The sequence below is a fragment of the Phocoena sinus genome, chromosome 5 (genome assembly GCF_008692025.1).
Source record: "Phocoena sinus isolate mPhoSin1 chromosome 5, mPhoSin1.pri, whole genome shotgun sequence".
NCBI classification, from domain to species: Eukaryota; Metazoa; Chordata; class Mammalia; order Artiodactyla; family Phocoenidae; genus Phocoena; species Phocoena sinus.
The window spans coordinates 37,432,268-37,453,271 of NC_045767.1; the positions used below are offsets into that span (position 1 = coordinate 37,432,268).

General features: G+C 46.0%; 1 protein-coding gene across 1 annotated transcript in view; it reads right to left on the minus strand.

Moving 5' to 3' along the window:
• Positions 1-1,782, minus strand: part of STK32B (serine/threonine kinase 32B) — a 356,081-nt gene extending 354,299 nt beyond the window's left edge. The window contains exon 1 of the mRNA XM_032631757.1: positions 1,631-1,782. Coding sequence (XP_032487648.1) covers positions 1,631-1,682 — 52 coding nt within the window. The 5' untranslated portion in view covers positions 1,683-1,782. The remainder of the gene's footprint in view (positions 1-1,630) is intronic.
• Between the last annotated feature and the right edge of the window lie 19,222 nt (positions 1,783-21,004).

A 21,004-nucleotide genomic window follows, 5' to 3' on the forward strand; every position in this document is an offset into this window, starting at 1 on the left:
TGAGCACCCCTGAATGTAACCTCACAGGACAGACGTTCTCCCAAAGGGACAGGCCTGCCCCACATCCACCCCAAGCAGGATGTGTCCCTAGCAGAACACATATTTAAATACTGATTTAAGTGTCAAGATCACTTTGACTTTCATAGAGCAATTCAGGGTCATTATGAACTTGACTGGGGAAGAGTTCAGCTACATGGTGTCCAAATGCTTCCTGGGATACACAAGGGCCTCCCCCACCCACCTGGCTACCTCTTGTCTGTCCACTCCTGGCTCCCTATCTACCTGTGCTCCAGACTAAACTACCAGGAAGGGCTTAGCCTTCCTTGGGTCTCCAAGGCCCTGCACTGGTCCCACTCACTGCCCTTATCACCATGGATGGTCCTCAGTGCCACTAGACCAGGAACTCCTTTAAGAAAGGACCAAATGGGCGTGACTCAATTACATTGACTGTATTCAGGTATTCTATTCAGAGGGACTGCCAGGGTGAGCGTTTGACTACCACCCACAGCCTTGGTAGATTTAGAGATCATGACTGATGCCCACAAGCCTATTCCTGGGCACAAGAAGCACTGCCTCCAGGGCAGACTGTCCAGCCTCAAAGCCAGCTCTGACTAGGACACATCTCTTTCTTCAACTGTAAAATGGAACAACAAAAGTACCCACCTCATACAGTTGCCATGAGGCCTGAGCGAGCACATGTAAAGCCCTAGAACACTGGCTGGCACATGGACTATGCTCAGTAGACCTGGCTCTCATTTGGGGGCACAGTGGAGACTGGAGAAACCAGTGCAATAGCAAACCGAGCTTTATAGAGGCAAAGTTAACACAGTGCAGAGCTCTGTAACTGATTATATTTACAAGGCACTTCTCACATGAATTACCAGTGGTTAAGCTTCAAACGACCCCCTAAGGTAGTAAGCGGTAATCGTAAGTCTCTTCTCCTAGGTGAAGAAACAAAGGTTTCAGAGAGGTTAAGGAAGTTGCCCACAGACACACAGCGCTGGAAAAGAGGATCTGCTATTCCAAATACGAAGCTCTACCGATATGAGCCACAAGAACCCAGTTCTGGAGTTTAGATGAGGTTGGACCGCCTACACCACTCCTCCACCTGGGAAGCTGCCAACAGCGGGACGCCTTCCGCCCAGACCCAGAGTTTAATCAAGAAAAGTTTCCCTAAGCTGTCCTGGGCGAATGAGGAGGGCAGCGTGGAACCTGCCCGTGCACAAGACCAAATGCGTAGTACACACACACACACACACACACACACACACACACACACACACACACACACACACAACGCCTCCTTCAGCCTCGGGCTCCAAAGGAGACCTCGGTTTCCCCGGAGCCCAAGCAACATCCAGACTCGCCTCCGAAGTCAACTCATCCCTCCTGCTCCCCCAAGTGAAGCCTTCGGGTTCACTCTCCTCTCGGAATCCCCCGCCCGGGCTCGCGCTCGGCACCGTCCCGGCCCCTAAGAGGCACCGACGCGAGGAGTTGTTGCCTCTGTAGAAGCCCGTAGCCCGGCACGGGCCGGGCACACAGCCGACGCTCGGCCATGGGTGCTGGAAGGAGGGATACCCGGCCTCTGCCCGAAGGGACAGCGCGGGGCACGCGCCCCTCGCCCTCTTACCTTCCTCATTCTCGTCAAACACCGGGGGCTTGTGGGAGTGGTTCCCGCCCATATTCCGCCGCGGCGGCTGCCGCAGCTGCCGCTACTACATGCCCGGCCGCCGGGGTGCGGGTGCGGAATATGCCGCGAGCGCCCAGCCCAGACTGCAGCCGCGCGCCGAGCCGGAGGGGGCCGAGCGCCGCGCAGCGGCGGGAACCGCGCCCCCTCCTCCCGGGCGTCCCCCTGGCGGCGCTCTCCCGCCTCGCCCGCCGCTCCCTGGCCACGCTAACTCTCCTGCCGCGCCCTTCGCCTGAGCCCGCCCTGGAACACTGGAGCTCGCGGCGCGGGGGCCACCGAGGCGCGCTCCACGCGGGAGACCGGAGGCGGCGCGGGAAAAGTAGGAGGAGCGGGAGGGGAAGGAGGGAATGGGCGGGGGCTGCGCAGAGGGGGCGAGCGGGCGAGCGCAGCCCCGGGGGCGGCCTGAAGGAGAGGGCGCGGCGGGCACAGAGGGCGAACGCAGCCCTACGGGCTGCCTGGAGGAGAGGGTGCGGGCCGCCACCTCCCCGCTGCACCCACCGGAGCTGAGCGCGGCGTGGGCCCGGAGGAGTCGGGGCGCTCCCTCCAGGCAGTAAGCGAGTCGTGAACATCTACTGTGTGTCGGGCCTCAGTCAAGGGCTTTATAAGCACAATCCCATGTCACCTCTCAACAACCCAACGGTTAGAAAAAGCGTTGTTGCCCATTTTACAGTCAGGTAGGGTTCAGGGGTAAAGGAACTCTTCGGTCAGTAGTTAGTCGGTCCTGGCTACGAAGGGAGACCCCCGGACGCCCTATTGGCCTTATTTGTCCACTCGGACTGAGACCCGGGGAGTGGTGTGTCTGCCAGTTCTGCAACACACGCTCTTCCTTCTTAATGTTTTTCTAAATGTTTAATGAGTGAAAGTAGAGTTACCCTTTTGGACTCAGTCTAACCCCTTCATTCTCCCGGGGAAACTGAGTCCGCCAAAGGGCGTGGTTTGCCCCAAATCATTCTCCCTAGGAGTGGCTCTGCGTGGACCTCCGGAGTCCCCTTTAATTGAACTAAGGGCGGTTCGCATCTGGGTCGGTGGGGTCCTGGAGGCGGGAGCTGGGGAGCCCAGACTGAACACGGGGCTGCTGATGACAGGGATGCGATGGGTGTGCCCCAAAGCTCTCGTGGGGCGAGCACGGACTCTCAGAGGGCGCTTCCTGAGGGACGCGCAGGTTACCCGCGCGGTGCAGTCCTGCCCGCCCAGGTGCCTGGTAGCCAGGAATCTTTGGCCACATCCTGCCATCTGCTGGGCGCCTTAAGTTACCGTCCGTGCTTTGGTGGAAAGCAGTGGTTCTTTTTATCTCCCTATCCTGTCTCCCCCACCCCCAAGCTGTCTCTGTCTCTTTGTCTGTCTCTTTCTGTGGGGGAGGAGGGAACGGAGGGAGTGTCTCTCTGTCTAACACAGCAAGAAAACTCCGAGAGACAACGGGAAGAGGTCGAGCAGACGAGCCAGCCCCATCCAGCTAAAGTTTCAGGATTGGCCTAAACTGCTAGGCCTCAGGGGTCAGACAAGCATCATTTACAGAACTGGTTCTACCACTTACAGGCTGTATGTGCCCCCCTACTTCCAGTTCTCATCTGTGAAACGGGGAGGTTGATATTAACTCCCCAGCGTCGCTATTAGGATTATATCAGATAATATTTATAAAAGCGGGTAACAGGGCCTGGCATGTAACAAATGATCAATAACTATTTCTTGCTTTCATTCTGCCCACAAGCATTGACTGAGTGGCCAGTCTACACCAGGCAATGTACTTAACCAAGATAAAGGAGGTACAGCCCCTAGACCAAGAGGCAGGAGGAGGGATGGTGACAGGCATGAGTGCTGGGCCCTGTTCTTCCCAGATTTCATTCCACTTTGCCACTCTCTAGCAAGCTAACTTGGGTAAATTACTTAACCTCTACTGGCCTCAGTTTGTTCATCTGCAAATGGGGATGATAATAGTATTTTTCCCCCTCCTTGGGTTGTTATGCAGAATAAATGAATTGGTGTTGATGTCTGGAATGGAATAAGCACAACACAGGTGTTAGTTATTATCCTCAGTAATTAGCTATGGTGTAAATTGTACTGTTGGCTCACAATTTTTTCTTCTCTCCCTGTCCTTGATACTGCTCACTGGAATGAGGGGGCATTTCCTACTTTCCCACCACTGAGGTGGAGCGTGCCATAGGACTTAGTTCGGCCAGTGGTCTATGGGAGGAAGTGACAATGTGCCAGTTCAGAGTGACAGCCTTAAGAGATGTTGCATGTTTCAGCTCTCTTGTCCTTTTGCCATCCACCACAAGAAGATCTGGCCCTGGGTAGCATCTGTTCCCAGAATGAGAGACCCAAGGTGTACACCTAAGCCCCACGTGTATCCTGAAGCAGAACGACAAGCTCACAAGCAAGAAAACTATGTTCTTGTAAGCCAGTGAGATTTGGGGGGGGAGGGGTTGCTGAGGGGGTGGTTGTTCCACAGCATTATCACAGAAAGAACTGACAAATACATATATTCAATGAATAGGCATGCATGCAAAGTCTCTAACTGTGATTTGTACTGTGTGGCAGGAATCCCAGGAGGCTACGGGAACACAGGAGGCACCTGTCCCAGCCCAGAGAGTCAGGGCAGGTGCAGGGTCCCCCAGAAAGGAGTCACGACTGTTTGTTCCTTCACTTCCTCCTTTGTTGAACAAGCATTTTCTGAACACTTGTTGTGGGCCAGGCCCTGGGCTGGGTGCTGGAGGCAGACCCAGCAATGAGTAAGACAGGGTCTGCTTCCATGAAGCTGAAGTTTAAAAGGCTGGTGAAGGACAAGGACAACACTCACAGAGTGGATCATACTTTGATTAGGGGGAGGGGGTAAGCACAGGCTGTGAAGGCAGAGGTAACTGGAACATTACCGAGTCCAAGTTCATACCATGCACCCCAGGACAGGCCAGTAGAGAGACTGCTGTTGGGTAAGGACTGAGATGATGGTGGACTAGTGTCCTGAAAAACCATCTTCCCCAAGTTAGAATTCAGGCCTCTTTTATACTAAAAGGGGAGAGAGTGTATTTGGTTGTTGGAAACCTCTTGATGTCAGAATTCGTTGTTCTTACAATTGTCCACTAGGTCAGGTCACTATGTTCCTATAACCTTCAACAAGGCAAATGTTATTCTCTGTTCTGCAACTTTTTATCTCTGTATGAATGGAAAAGTGTTATACCTCTAAAGTTCAGGGCCCTGAGAATGGGCTATCCTGTATATCCCAGGCCAGAGGCTACAAAAGCAATAGAATATAAAAGTTAAAGAAACAGATCCAATATGGAGTCAGATTTGTTCTTCCCTATTACAGAACCACACTCAAAGAAGCTGACAGGAGGGCGATGGCACATTAGCTGAGACCAGAAGGGCAAGGAAGAATCAGCCAGGTGGGAGAAGAGAGGGGCAACCAGGCAAAGTCCGGAGGCCAAGCGAGAAGGGCCTCGGCTGTTCCAGGTCTCCGGAGTGCAGTGACTGAGTGCAGGGGTGATCAGGATAGCAGCTGCAGCGTGCTGTATGGAGCGCTCTCTGTGTGTCAGCTCCGTGCCAGCACTTTGCAGGAAACGTGGCCCTCCAGACAACCCCTTCCCTGACCCCCTACCCATTTCTAGATATTGTGTCAGGCCTGTTATTTCAAGTACTTTTCATGGATCACCCCCTTTTAATACTCACAACAAACCTGGCAGGTGGACGTGACTATCACCCCTGTACTAATAGAGACAAAAGCACGGGGAGGTTAAGCCAAGGCCGAATGGTTGCAAAGTGGTGGAGATTTAGATCCACAAATTAAACATATATATCAGATCTGAAAGAAAGGAAGTAGGGAACAGTGGCTGTTTCTGGAGTTATGAAATTCAGATCATTTTTATTTTCTTTTTAAAATTTTGTATTATTTTAATAATCAGTAAAAACAATGAGCAATATTTTCATTTGGAAAAAAATTTGTGGACACTAACACACCTGATTTTGTAAGGCATGGTTCATCACTATGTTACTGTGTGACATGAGGGGGTGCTAGGAAGATCCCCATTTTGCAGATGGAGAAAAAGAGTCTCAGAGGGTCAAATGGCTTGTCCTTAATGCCACAGTTATTGTGTTATAGTTTCCTATGGCTTCTGTAACAAGTTATCACAAACTTGGTTTAAAGCAGCAGAAATACATTTTCTCACTGTTCTGGAGGGCAGAAGTCCAAAATGAAGGTGTCTGCAGGGTGGGTTCCCTCTAGAAGCTCTGAGGGAGGGTCAGTTGCAGGCCTCTTGCAGCTTCTGGTGGATCCAGGCATTCCCTGCCTTAGGGCTGCAGAACCCCATCCCTGCTGCTATCTTCACATGGCCTTCTGTCTCCGTGTCACCTCCTCCTCTGTCTCTTATAAATTGGATTTAGGACCCACCTAGATAATCCAGGATGCTTTCATCTCAAGATCCCAAAACACTGGCAAAGACTCTTTTTCCAAATAAGATCACATTTACAGTTCCCGGCGGGGGTTACACCTTGGATGTATCTCATTGGCGGCCGCCATGCAACCACCACAGTTACTCAGCAGCAACTCCGTCGCCACCAATCCGGAGTCTGGACTTTTAAGCGGGATGGTCAGGGAAGCCTCACTGGGCAGACACCAGAGGAAAATCCGGAAGCCAGGGACGGAGCTGGCCACATGGATACCTGGCGTGAAAACATTACAGGCAGAGGGGGCAGCCGGTGCAACAAGGGTGACTAGGAGGGTGTGGCTTGAACAACCGGAAGGAAAAAGTTGACATTGACCAAGTTGGGGAAAACTGTGGGCAGGATAGGATCTGTGCATTTGTGGGGCGGGGAGGCGAGTGGCAGCAGGAGATGGGAGGGGAAGTGGGGAGATCTGGAGTCCTGTTTGGGACATGTCTCTTGTGGCTGCTTACCGGCCTCTAGACAGGTATGTCTGGGGATTAGCGGAGAAAGTGAGACTGGAAATGTAAATTTGGGAATCCTGAGCTTCTAAATGACATTTCAGGCCCTGACATTGGAGGAGATCATCTTGGAGATGCCAAAGAAGAAGGAGATGCCAAATGTCAAGCCCCAGGGCCTCTAATAAAAACAGGCTGGGGAGATGTAGAGGCAGTGACCGGCATATAAGAGGAAACCCAAAGTCCGGGATGCTCTGGGAGCTATGCGGGGGAAGGGCTTGAGGCGCAGAGATGATCTACAGCGGCAAATAGAGTACCTTCATCAGGGGCAGGTGTGAGGATTAAACTTGTTCATGTAGAGAAAGTGTGTAGCACAGCCCCTGGTATATTGGTAACAATCAAGCTATGTTTATTAGTGGCCAACACAAGAAGTGAACCCGATAAAAATCTGGTTAGAAATAATGTCCAAACTGCTTCTGGCAAATGGCTTCCTCACTATCATTTAGTGCTTTAGTTAACATGCCCTGAGCTTGTATTTTGTGTCAGACGCTGGGCTAGGAGCACTAAGGAGACCAGTAAGTAAAAATGCATCCCACCGCCTCGTATGAGAAGATGCTGCCCAAGGTATCCTGGGGGCAGAGCAGAGGCTTTATGATTGTTCTCTGTGGCTTGTCATCTATAAAGTCATCATTTGTTCCAAGGATTATGTGACACATATAGCTCTAGATTTATGAGAGATGTAAGTGACTCCATATGCATAATTAAGACGAATACATGGAATATATGCTTAAAAGCTAAGTACAAGTTTATGTTTTCATTCCTCATAGAGCACTCAGTTCTTAACTCTTTCTACTTACAGCTCCATAAAATACTCTTTACAGAAAAAGATTTTGCAGGTGCTGTTGGGAAAGACTGAGATAGAGGAGACTCCAATGGACATTTTTAGTCAGAAGCCCACTGCCAAAAGGAGACAGATGAGAATTCCATTCTCCTACTGGTGTCTGGGTGAGGGCTTCTTTTGTCAAGCAGACAGAATCACACATCTAATCTGACACCCACCCCCCCCAACCGAGACTCATTTTCAACCAGGCAGGTCTCCAGGTATGGAAAGGGGGGATGGATGACAAGGTGTACCCTCCATCTCCCACTCTGCTCTCCCTAGCAGACAGCTGAGACTGGAAGCCTCCAGAAACCCTCGTCATGACTCTTCATGGCTGCAGGAATCGGTCACGTCCTCCTGGCACAATCTGGCTGAATTATTTTGACGTAAGTACCTTCCTCCTCTATCTCCTACACAATGTGGAGTGTCACCTAGTCCGCTGAATGAGAATGGCTGAACTTGGTATCGGCCGTGGTCAAGGCAAAGCCAGCTACAGGTCTTGCCCTCTTGCCTGGCTCACATACTGATAAGGCTTTGTGTGGTCTTCTGACTAGCAGCAAAATAAATAAATTAAATAAAAGCCATCTGCTTCTCTGCCCTGAGTGTATCTGCCTTTCCCAGGAGGTTGACTGTGGAAAGACCATGGAAGTTGTGGTCTAAGGCTTCTCCTATGAATGTGACACGAAATTGAGTATACGAGTCTGTGTTACATCTCAAATCCCAAATAGAGGCACAGAAAATAAGAACTGGGATGCTTTTTCTGATTTCAATTTTCATGAGTAGATTCTTGGGGCTGCTGGACCTATCACAGAGAACATGATTAAGCATTCACCAGACTTGCATTTAGAACTATAAACTCCAGCGGCTGTAACCTTTAATTTTATGTAACACAATCGCACGGGAGAGGCTCATGTAATTCTCCAGGCAGGCTGTCTTCTGTGCCAAGCGATTTTTTTGAGTCTGCTAGATCAGATTTTGTTATCGTTTCTGTTAAGCCTATTTTATTTAAAACTTGATTCTGGTTCACTTAGAGTAAATACTGTCTGCTTGCACTTTCTTTCAATATGTTCTGTTTGGCAGTGTTGTATATTATAAAGAAAAAAATGAGAAAGACTGTTCTGTGGCACACCAAGATAAGGAATGGTTTGCAGAGCCAGTTCATTGTTGAAAATCACCTCACTCAGATAGCAAATTATCCCTAATGATTTAAAAAATGATAATTTCAAGAATTACCTTTTATTGTTGAGTCTTTGTGGGTAAGTGCGTGGGTGTGCATGCTTACCCAAAAGAAGGATCCATCAGTTGCTACTATTATGGCCTTTCTTCCTTTCCTGGCCTGATAAAACTTCCCTCGTTTGGAACTTGGTAGCCGAGCAATTCTGAGATCCTCATTCTTATATTAAAACAATTTACATAGTAGCTCCACGCTGATCTCAAATTAAGTGTTTGCGGGGAATTCTAGCTATAACGTGAACCCAACTGGGTCAGGAAGAAGGCTCGTAGCTGCCAGGTACAGCATCCATGGAGTGTGTTACATTGTATTCCCACCTGGGTTGACAGGGATTCTTAGGGTCATATGGGAGGGAATACTCCAGACTGCACCTGAACTTGTGTGTGTGTGTACTTATGTGTGTGTGTGCCTGCCCGTGCGTGTATGTTTGAGTATTTTTATGGGGGGAGAGTGAAAGTCTTTCATAGTTCCCTGAAAAGTTCCACGAGTCTACCTTTTCCCCTAAAACAAGGGACTAAGAACCATTGATCTGTAGATCCATTGTGAACTAAAAATGCTACCTGCCATATCAGTGAACAAAGGCTGTAGCAGCTATCAGCCACTACAGACGCTTCAGCCACCCTGGATGGTGCCGGTGAGCCCTGAGGAAACTCAGGATGGAAAACATAATACCCACCATGGAATCCGCAAAATGCAGCCACCCACTCCCCCCTGCACTCCCCTTCTCCCAACGGTACACCCTGAGGAAACTCAGGATGAGAAAACACAGGATACTGGCCCCAGATAGCTGAGGTGCATATCAAAGGAATGATTTCAATGAGCCCAGAGTCTTGCATCTTCCCATAATGCATAGAAAAGCACTAAATTCCTTAACTTGAGATGTCTGGCTTTCTTTAATGAACAGTCATCTTGTGATGTTCCGACTACCTGGTCTTTGTTGCAGAAACCCCTGTATATCCTGGCTTCCCCCTTGCCTCTTCGGAGCAGAGCTATCTGAGATGCTGTGTCCCAGGCTTAAGTGCTCAGTTTTTTCCACCGAATAAAACATAACTCTCAACTTTTAGGTTGTGCTTTTTTTTTTTCAGTATACACAATTGGTATCAGAGAGAATAAATCCTTCTCTTAGAAAGCAGGAGCCAAGTGGAGTAGGAGTAATAATAACAATTTAATACAAGGCACCATGGAGCTTCCCTGGTGGCACAGTGGTTAAGAATCTGCCTGCCAACGCAGGGGACACGGGTTTGAGCCCTGGTCCAGGAAGACCCCACATGCTGTGGAGCAACTAATCCTGTGCGCCACAACTACTGAGCCTGCGTGCCACAACTACTGAAGCCCATGCACCTAGAGCCCATGCTCCGCAACAAGAGAAGCCACTGCAATGGGAAGCCTGCGCACCACAATGAAGAGTACCCCCTGCTCACTGCAACTAGAGAAAGCCCACGTGCAGCAATGAAGACCCAACGCAGCCAAAAATAAATAAATAAACTTTAATAAATAAATAAAAGGCATCATGTATTGAGATGGAAAGTGTATGACCTAGAAGGCTGGAGACAGGTCTTAAAAGTTCTACTGTCACTGCCTTGTTTTGCAACCTCAGACAAGCTACTTCCCCTCTCTGGGCCTAGTTTCCTTATCTGTAAACCAGAAGAATGAAGAAGTTGGGCTGTATGGCAGACTACGACTTGATCTTTGGTATTGATATGTCCCTTCTTTCTTTTAAAAAACAGAACATGCACACACCCAGTTTTAGCTGAGCACATGGCTACCTAGCTAGAGACTACATTTCCCAGCTTCCTTTATAGGGAGGAGTGACCATGTGACTAAGTTCCAGCCAATAGGATGTGAGAAACGATGTATATAATGACCTTACCTTCCTCTGTAGGCTGTAATAGGGACATGATATTGTGAGCCAGCTTCCACCCTGCAGGAAAGGACCACACCCTAGGGAGGAACAGGAAAATCAGATAGAAGGAGACCAGGTCCCTGGATAACCTCACACAGCAGAACGCCCTGCTGGCCTTGGACTGCCTGCCCACCTCTGGACTGTTAAGAGAGGAAAACATACTATCATAGTTAACGATCACAGTTATCATCATTTCTTTGGTTCAGCAGTTAAGCCCATTATTTAACTACTACAGATTGGGTGAATGCCAAGATCTTCATCTTCCTTTACATCCAGAACAAATACATAACAGATGGCCAGCAAAGTGAAAGAATGAATGAATAAATGAATGGGTTTAATGGGCATGTCAGGAGTATTATAGGGATGAACCAGACTGGCTATGGATGATATCATGTCTAAGTATTCTTCCAATACTAAAATTCTGTCCTGTTGTTTCTCAGAACTGAGGGTCACCTGGGAACACCAAGGTGACTGGTATTGTCTTAGCCAAGTGTCTTCCAAACAAAGGATGGAAAGGCGAGATTCTAAGAGGGATCAAAGAGATGTAACACACACCCCCTTCGTCCTCTCTCCTGCCCCCTTTCAGTTATTCACTCAACAAACATGTGCTTGTTACATGCCAGGTACCAGTGGGTACAGAAATGAACACGTCCGCATGCTAACCCTCACAAGCCAATGAAGAAAGGGGAGCAATGGTAAATAAAAGCAGTGCGGTGGAAGCTGAAAACAGGCTGAAACATGGTGACATCTTAATCTTTGAGTCTTCAGAGTCTTCCAGAGCTGGTCTCCAGAAAAGAACTATCTTTATCTCCACCAGCTTCAACACGATCAGGAGTTCCTGATTTGCTTTGGGGAAGTTCATCTGTCAGAGCCAGGTCTCAGAATCCTCAAGGCATCCTCACTCTACGTCCACTTCCTTTGCCTGCGGAGTAATTGAGTTTGATTAGCAATGAACCTGGGGTTCTGGAGGGGTCAAACTTCCAGCCTGGGAGTGAGAAGAGCTGGTTGTGATCTGAACCCACCATCGCTGTTGGACCACTCATTCATTATTCAGTCATTCTGCTCAAACAAGTTTCCTTTCAATTTCTTCATTTGTAAAATGAAGATAATTTTTCCTATCTTATAGCATCACTGTGAACTTCGAATCAAAGTACCCAACAAAGTGCCCACTGCCTACCAAGGGCTCAATACATGTGAATAGATGCTGATTTGGTAGCATGAGAAATATTGCTCTAGCCCAGTAGTTCTCAATCTGGGTGATCCCCACCCAGGGGAAATTTGGCAATGTCTGGAGACATTTTTGATTGTCATGACTGGCCCTGGGGGAAAGCAGTGCTGCTGGCATCTAGTGGATAGAAACCAGGGATGCTGCTCAACATTCTATAATGCACAGGACAGCTCCCAAGAACAAAGAAATATCCCTCCCAAACGTCAGTAGTGCCAGTGGTGGGAGACTGTGCTCTAGTCCATCAAAATACCAACTTCCACATGATACATTCAAACTCTTGCTAGAGATCTATAGTATGCAATTTAAAATGCTACCCTTGCCTTGGTGTTTAATAAATAATCATAAAACGGTATTTCTGTGACTGTCAACTGGAGTTTTGGAAGCTTTTCCTCAAAATAGCAGCAGCACAAGTTTTAGTTCCTTCTACCCATGTATGAATTGTTGCTGGCAGAACCTGATCTGACTTGCTCAGGTCCACTTGATTACTCATCAGGAAACAGCGCCATCTTCTAGTCTGGTCTGCAATTGTGGAGTCTATTTTCTGACTTCAGAGACACCTGGATGCAATCCTCATAATCAGAACCATAAGGGGCCTGCTGTATGGAGAAGGAGTGGGATGTTGATGATGGTGATTACCAGTGTAAGCTGTGATGATCTTAGCATATTTTTCCAACCAGTATTCGTTGAGGACCTACTACATTCCAGGCACTAACTGCTAAGTGCTGGGCATTTGGTGGGAAGTAAAACAAACGCAGCCCCCATGCTAATTGCACCTAGCTGCTTTCAGATGGCTTTAGCATATATTATTATATTTACACAAATCTTTGAAATAAGCAGGAATGGTAGTTGTTAGAGGTGAGAAAGTTACACACAAGTGCGTAATTAGGATTCTTAGCTGCAAATAGCAAAATGAGCCCTAGGTCATATACACATAAAAGGAAAGTATTAAAGGATATTTATTAGCTTACACAATCCCTGTGATGGCCAGAGAATTGAACAGGGCATGATGCAGCCAGTAACCAAGATCATAACTCCCCATTGGACAGGCTGCAGGCATAATCCCACTACTTCTAGGCACTAGCATTGGAGATGCTGATCAGAAGTTGCAACACAGCAGACAATTTCTCTCTTCTGGAGCCAAATCTCCTTTAGTTGCATCTGATTGCTGCTATCTAGGTCACATCCTTTGTCCTAGCTGCAAGGGAAGCTAGGAAAATCGAATTCTGATTCTCCATTGCAGAGGTAAGCAGGATTCACGAAGTGGAAATTTCCTTCCCTAAAATAAAAAATCCATTCAAAAGATAATGGGCAGACACCACGATGACATATGTCCAATTGCTGGGCAACCACAATGCAGAGGCCCAAATCCTATGGTGAGCAAGGCATGGACCATTAGTGGATTAAGTAGGTAGATTATTGCAGTAATGGCCTCCAATCTGTTTTTGCCTTTCTGCATTCCCACCCCCACCAACCTGGAATTCGATATCTAGTGAACTTATCCTTCAAAATGAAGGAGAAATAAGACTTTCTCAAACCAAAACTGAGGAAATTCAGACCTGCCCTACAAAATATCTTGAAAGAAGATCTTCAGGGAGAAGGAAAATGTTATAGGTCAGAAACTTGGATCTACCTAAGGGAAGGGAGGGGATTAGCGAAGGAACAAATGAAGATAAATAAAATCTTTTACTTTTCTTATTCTTAATTGATCTGGAAAAGAACCATTTGTTTAAAGTAATAAGAGTAACAATATATTGGGTAATAATAGCATAGAGATAATGAGATTAGTGACAAGAATATCACAGGTATGGGAGGGAGGGACTAGGAAATGGAAGAAACCAGGGCTCAGAGGTGCTACGAGCCCAAGTGCATGTAGCCAGTAAATGGGGAGATGGAGAGTCAAACCCTGAGCTCTTTGATCCATATTCTGTGCCTTTTTCTCTCCATGAGAATCTTGGTTATTCCTCTGGGAATACATGGGAATGAGCTCCAGGTCTTCCCTTCTGGGCCCCATTTCCCAATTAAAATTGGGGAAACCTCAAGCTTTTCCTTTGTTGTTGGTGACATTTCTCTGAGCCCCATGTGCATGTGACAACACCTGAGCCTCCATCTCTGTAAATGACAGCTCATTTATTGCAAAGCCTTAGAAATATCCGAGGCCCTCTGGTAGACCCAGGGCTCTGGCCTCTCTGGCTGATCACCTCGACTCACCAATAATCCCAGCCACCATTTACTAAGTGTATAATATGTGCCAGGGCCTCGGCTAAGCATCTGACACATATTTTAAGCATTTAATCCTCTTGACCTTATTTTCATCCCTGTTTAACCAAACAGGACAGTGTATCCAGAGAGGTTAGGCAACTCACCTTGATAGGTAGAACTTTGTCCTCCAAAAAGGTAATGTTCGGGCTTCCCTGGTGGCGCAGAGGTTAAGAGTCCGCCTGCCGATGCAGGGGACATGGGTTCGTGCCCTGATCTGGGAAGATCCCACATACCGCAGAGCGGCTGGGCCCGTGAGCCATAGCCACTGAGCCTGCGCATCCGGAGCCTGTGCTCCGCAACGGGAGAGGCCACAGCAGTGAAAGGCCCACACACCGCAAAAAAAAAAAAAAAAAAAAAAAAAAAAGGTAATGTTCAAGTCTTAACACCTGCAATCTGTAAATGTGACCTTATTTGGAAATAAGGTCTTCGCAGTTGTAATCAAGTTAAACTGAGGTCATACTGGATTAGAATGGGCCTAATCCAATGACTGTTCTTATAATAGAGGGAAATGCAGAGAAAAAGACACACAGGGAGAGTGTTACATGACGACAGAGGCAGAGATTGGAGTGATGCATCTACAAATCAGGAACACCAAGGATTACCAAGAACTGCCTGAAGCTGAGGGATGCATGGAACAGATTCTCCCTCAGAATCCTCCAAAATGGACCAATCCTGCTGACACCTTGATTTAGACTTACTTCTGGCCTCCAGAACTGTGAGAAAATAAGACTCTGTTTTAAGCCACCTAGTGTGTGATACTTTTATGGCTACCACAGGAGATGAATATATTGCCCAAGGTCACACTAACTAGTAGGATGGGTAGACTAAACTTAAATGCATATTGTAATAGGGAAGAACAAATCTGACTCCATATTGGATCAGTTTCTTTTGCTTTAACCTTTGTGTTCTATTCCTTTTGCTACAAGTTAAGAAAGTTGCCTACAGCCTGAGTTATACAGGATAGCCCATTCTCAAGGCTCTGACCTTTAAAGGTACAACACTTTTCCATTCACATAGGGATAAAAAGCTTCAGAACAGAGAAAAACATTTGTTGGAGGTTTATAGGAACATCATGACCTGACCTAGTGGACAACTGCAAGAACAAAGGATTCTGACACCAAGAGGATTGCAACAACCGAACACATCCCCTGCCCCCACTACCCCCGTATAAAAGAAGCCTGAATTCTAACTTGGGGAAGATGGTTCTTTGGGACAGTAGTCCACCATCATCTCGGTCTGCTGGCTTTCTGAATGAAGTCTCTATTCGTTGACGCAATCTCTTGATTTATTGGCCTGTCATTCGGTGAGCAGTACAAGCTTGGACTCAGTAACAATATCTGCTTTACTTAAAAGCCCATGCCCTTAACGTAGCCTTGTCCCACCTGCCTTGCACGGTGAAGAGTTAGTCTGGGGTGTTGGAGCAGGAAGATTTCAGAGATCAACCCACCCTAGTGTTCCCCAAACTGGAATTCCTGGAGCACAGTTCTAGAGGGTGGTAATAGGTAAGTCATGACATAAATTTGGTGTTTAAGAAACCATAAGTCTTAGGCTGGGTCCCACAGAAGCAACCCCCCAAAAAGGACGTGAATGCAGCAGCTTATTGGAGAGGTGACCCCAGAAAACAGTCACAGGGGAATAAGGAAGTGAACTGGGGAAGAGAAGTGGCCAGGTTGATACACTCAAGTATCACCTCCTTGGTGAAACCTTCTCTGATGGATCAAGGCAGAGTTAATCCTTATCTCAAGTTCAGTGCTTCCCCTGAGATGTGTTCTTTCCCATATTATAGAATTTATCATTCTGTCTAGAATGTGTAGCTTTACGTAGTGCCTCCCCATTAGCCTAAATACTTGAAGAGCATTTTCTTTTTAAATTCTCAAGGCAGTAGAGAAGATAGTGGGTTTAATGATGGACAGACTATTATACTAATGTGATCTTGAATGCCATGCACCTGGTTTCTAACCAAACTCTACAAAGCCATGTGATTTAGGTGAAGGAATAGGCTTTACTGGAGAAAGCAAATCTTATAAGGCCAAGGTCGGCAGGGTGGCATCCTCCCACCCTCTGCTGGAGAGGTGTGCTGGGCCAGGGTACTCTGCTGGGCGTCCAGACTAGGTCTACCATCCAGTAAAGGGACCCCACCCCTATTGCTCTCCTTTTGTGCAGGACAATCAGAATGGAAACTATTCAAATGCAGGAATAATTTGAGCCTTTTGGCACCAATTTGGATTTTGGTGCCAGCTCTTACAGCTGTCTGGGAAAGCCATCTGCCTGGCATCTGGGCACCTTGGAGTTGTCCATTAGAAGTAGTAGTCCCTCTGGTGGAGAAAAGGGAACCAACCCTCCTATGCTATTGGTGGGAATGTAAATTGGTGCAGCCACTATGGAGAAGAGTATGGAGGTTCCTTAAAAAACTAAAAATAGAGTTGCCATGTGATCCAGCAATCCCACTCCTGGGCATATATCCTGAGAAAACTCTAATTCGAAAAGATACGTGCACCCCAATGTTCATAGCTGCACTATTTACAATAGTCAAGACATGGAAGTAACCTAAATGTGCATCAACATAAAGAAGATGTGGTACATGTATACAGTGGAATATTACTCAGCCATAAAAAAGAACGAAATAATGCCATTTGCAGCAACATGGTTGGACCTAAAGATTATCATAATAAGTGAAGTAAGTCAGAGAAATAAGTAAGTCTGAAGTAAGTTGGACAAATATCATATGATATCACTTATATGTGGAATCTAAAAAATAGTACAAATGAACTTATTTACAAAACAGAAACAGACTCACAGACTTAGAAAACAGACTTTGGGTTACAAAAGGGGAAACTGTGGGAGAGGGATAGATTAGGAGTTCTGGATTAGCAGATACAAACTACTATATATAAAATAGGTAAACAACAAGGTCCTACTGTATAGCACAGGGAAAAATATTCAATATCCTGTAATATAATGGAAAAGAGTATGAAAAAGAATTTTTAAAAAGATATATATATATATTTAACTGAATCACTTTGCTATACACCAGAAACTAACACAACATTGTAAACTAACTACACTTCAATAAAAAAAAATAAAAATTTACAGAAAGATATGAGATACATTGTGAGGATGGAATACACAGTAAAAAAAAAAAAAAAAAAAAAGTCCCTCTGGGTCATAGGAAGTGGAAAGTACAGCCTCCATCCAGGATAGGGGACCCCCTACCCCCTGCTATCTCCTTGCCCAAGCAGCCTAACAGCCCTCAGGGTCAGTTTTGTGTACCACTCTCCATATTACACTGGCAAATGCAGTGAGTGAGTGAATGAGTCAAGGGGAGGCAAAGCAGGTCTGAGTCTATTTTAGAATCAGCTGTCCTCCGCTATGCCAGGCTATGTGTGGGCTCCTAAGTGGCCCCGACACCTTGGCATGTGGTGGGCCATCAAGGTACCTTTGTTTAGTTTTGCAGTCATTCACTGCTTATTCTTCAAGATCTTACAACATGCTGCTCAAGGCAGGGAAGAAAACAGAAAAAAATCTCCCTTTGCAGAGTTTACGTTCTAAGTAGGAAAAGAGGCAAGAAAGCATGCTTTTTTAAAAAAAAAAACAAAATATTTCAGGAAGTGATCAGTACTCTAAAGAATTGAAATTGCCCTTAAACTCAAACTGAAATAAACTGATCTAGGATACAGAAACTACCCTCAATCAGACTCTAATACAAAAGAGTGTATCCCTCTTAGATCAAGACATGAGGGGCTCCTGCACTGGGTCCCCCACTATTAGAAGGTCTGGCAAATCATAAACACACCTGCAATTTGTTAGAACTTCTGGGGCTTCCTTCTCAGGGGAGCTGGCACAGAATGCCCCATAACCCTAAAGATGGGTCAGAAACCCGGGAACACTTCTCTGCATCTCCGACATTATCTCTTAAAAACAAAATGTGACTGCATGCCAGTGCTTCCAAGATTTGTAAGTTGATTCACTGCTGATGTTAGAGACAGACACTGCTTCCAAGAGTAAGGAGGATTTGAGCAGCCAGAGGGTTTGGGTACCAGAAAAGACAAAGGAGTTAACACGTGGCATCCCTGCTCTAGAGCGCATGAACCATCAGATTCCTGTATAACAGGGTATCGTTTCCCTGCAGGGCTGAGTATCCATTTCTAGCTTCCTTTTGGTTCCAATAGGTAGATCCAGAGGCACTCATGAACCACCGGGTATTGGCAAGAATTGCATGGTGTGGCTGAGGAACATTTTGCATTACTAAATATTCATTTTGTGCTTATTTCGATGTGTGTAAGTCTAGATAGAACTTGTCTGAAGCGTGATACAGATTCTTTATATTAGCAACTAGGTGGATGTTAAACACTGAAATCAAAATCGTTTTATTTTGTAAAAGTAGTTAATGAGATTTCATCATATTTTCAAAAGTAGTCAATGAGATTTCATCATATTTCATCATATTTTCATCATATTTCATCATATTTTCAAAGTAATAAATCATTTTTGATTGGTTTAAAGAATTTTTATTTAAAATTTTCTTCTATTATAATGTATAATTATTAATTATATCAATTTATATTCTAATTTATATTCTTTTAGTTTAATAATTTTTGAATATGATAGAAGAAAAATGTTTTTGAAAACATGCACGAAGAATAATTTTAAAAACATTTTTACAATTAATTTGTGTTTCTGATGCAAATACATTCTGTCAACTAAAAAAATGTACAACGTGAGAGTTGTGAGTTACATTTTATTTGGGGCAAAATGAGGGCTATAGCCCAGGAGACAGCATTTCAGATAGCTCTGAGAAACTGCTCCAGAGAGGTAGCGGGGAGGTCAGTATATATGTGATTCTGGTGAAGGGGGAGTACATGTGGTCAAGCACATACTTTTTGCAGAAGGTTGCTGCTAGTCTCGTGAAGGTTACTAGTCACGAGGAGCAGAAGTCATCATGAAAGATTTTAGTGCTTTTCTAGATACGAGGAGATGCAAGAATTGGGCTCATAAAATCTTCTCCTGAAGATACCTAACTATCTGAAGACCTGTTCTGCCAGTTCTTCCCAGAGCACGGAGGGCCTCGTTCCTGATCTCCACCCTGAACTCCTTTCAGGGGGTGTTGAAGGTCAGCGGCTGCAGCGGCTCATGATTTGATCCTTGTAGCGGTAGATGGCAGGTGCCAATTTGTAGGTAACAATTCTAAGTTTGTTAACTTGGAATGTAAATGTTCTCAAAGATCTTTTAGCCCTCTGAGTATGAGTCCAAGTTTTTGCTGAGAATGCCCAGCCCCTCCTTCCTATGTGGGGACCCCTGACAAGCCTCTAGGGTCCAGCTGAGCCATCTCCTCATCTGGAAATGCCCCCTGCTTACTGCTCAACCCTGACAAAGTGAAGAGTTCCTCCTCTACCTTCCTGCAGCCCTTAGGACATCCCATGGTCAGGCACTATGTACGTGGGAAGGGGTCGCCTGAAATATTGGGGAAGGAAGCATCATTGAATGAATTGTCCCCCTTTACATAACTCCCTCTTCTTGTCTGCATGATATGCCTACCCCTTCAGTCCCCACAAGGACTAAAAACGTAAGTCACCATTTACCCATTTATTGAGCAATTACTATGTGCCATTTAGTATAAAAAGCATGTTACAAACATTCATTTAATTAAGTCTCCTGTAAAGATTTTTTTTTTCATTTTTAATACCTGAACAGTAAGGCTCAGAGACAGATTTATCTATTCATTTCTTTGATGAAAATGTATCAAGACCTCCTATGAAATGGTCACTGCTGCGTGCTACAAGTAAAATAAAGAAGGAAGGAAGTGTAGTGCATACAGTTTAATGACAATATGGAAGTGCGTGGTTCTGAAATGCCATCGCTGGTGAGAGATTGAGCCAAGCACATCCAGCAGAGGCTGTCAGGCTGCAAACTCCAAGCGTTCGGCCATGTGCTAAAATCCACCCCACCCCCAGTAGAATCTGCAAATGGGAGCAGAGTTTTCCAGACATCTGTGGAACTCTGGAATGAAATTTACATCTAACCACGAAAATGCATTTTTACCATCATTCAAAGGAAGTCACTGATGGCCAGTGGGGGGAAAGCAGACATCAGCCATTAATGGAAAAGTCCATTAAGACTCTTGCTACTGACTCTTGCAGGACTTGTGTGGCAAGGCTGCCACGAAAATGCATCTAGAACCCATGTCTGATGATGGAGCCTGAGAAAACCCAAGATGCCCCTCAAGCTACCTGACAAATTTACTCAAGTGCTGAGACCAGCTTAAGAATCAGCTGAATGAGTGGAAGGATGTGAGGATAGTTTTATTTTGCTTATTTTTGAACAGTAGTTCAAGCAGGAAAATGGGAAGATTTTTCTGGAAAACACCTGACACGTACACAACAGATAAAGTTGTTTTTTAAGCACACCGATCAATTTGCAAAGCATCAGGCAAAACTGTCATGACGTGAATAACGGTGATGACAGAGCTATCACAGGGTGCCCTGTAGGAGTGTGGCACTTACAACAGCTATCGATAAAGTTTGCTCAATCTGCCATTCATTCATCAAATACGCGGGAGGAGGAGAGCATGTAGAATATTTCTAGAGTCAGTCACTGTGCCGGTTGCTCACAGTCCAGCTGTGAGCAACATAGAAGGTGTACAGGAAAGAAGAACAGTAAACAAGCAATGATCTGTGGCTAATGTCTGAACAGGTAAGCATGAGAATCTAGGAGAGAGAACAGGGCAGGCAGCTCATCTTGCCTGGGGTGAGAAAATGCCTTGTCAGGGAGAGGACAGTCCAGACACTCAGTAGTCTGAGCCTGATTGCAGTAGGGCTGGGAGAAGGAATAGTGTTCCAGGCAGGGGAACAGCGTGGTCAGAAGCCCAGGCATCAGAGGGAAAATGACACATTTGAGGCACATTTTTAAAAAACTGAAGTATAGTTGACTTACAATATTGTGTTGGTT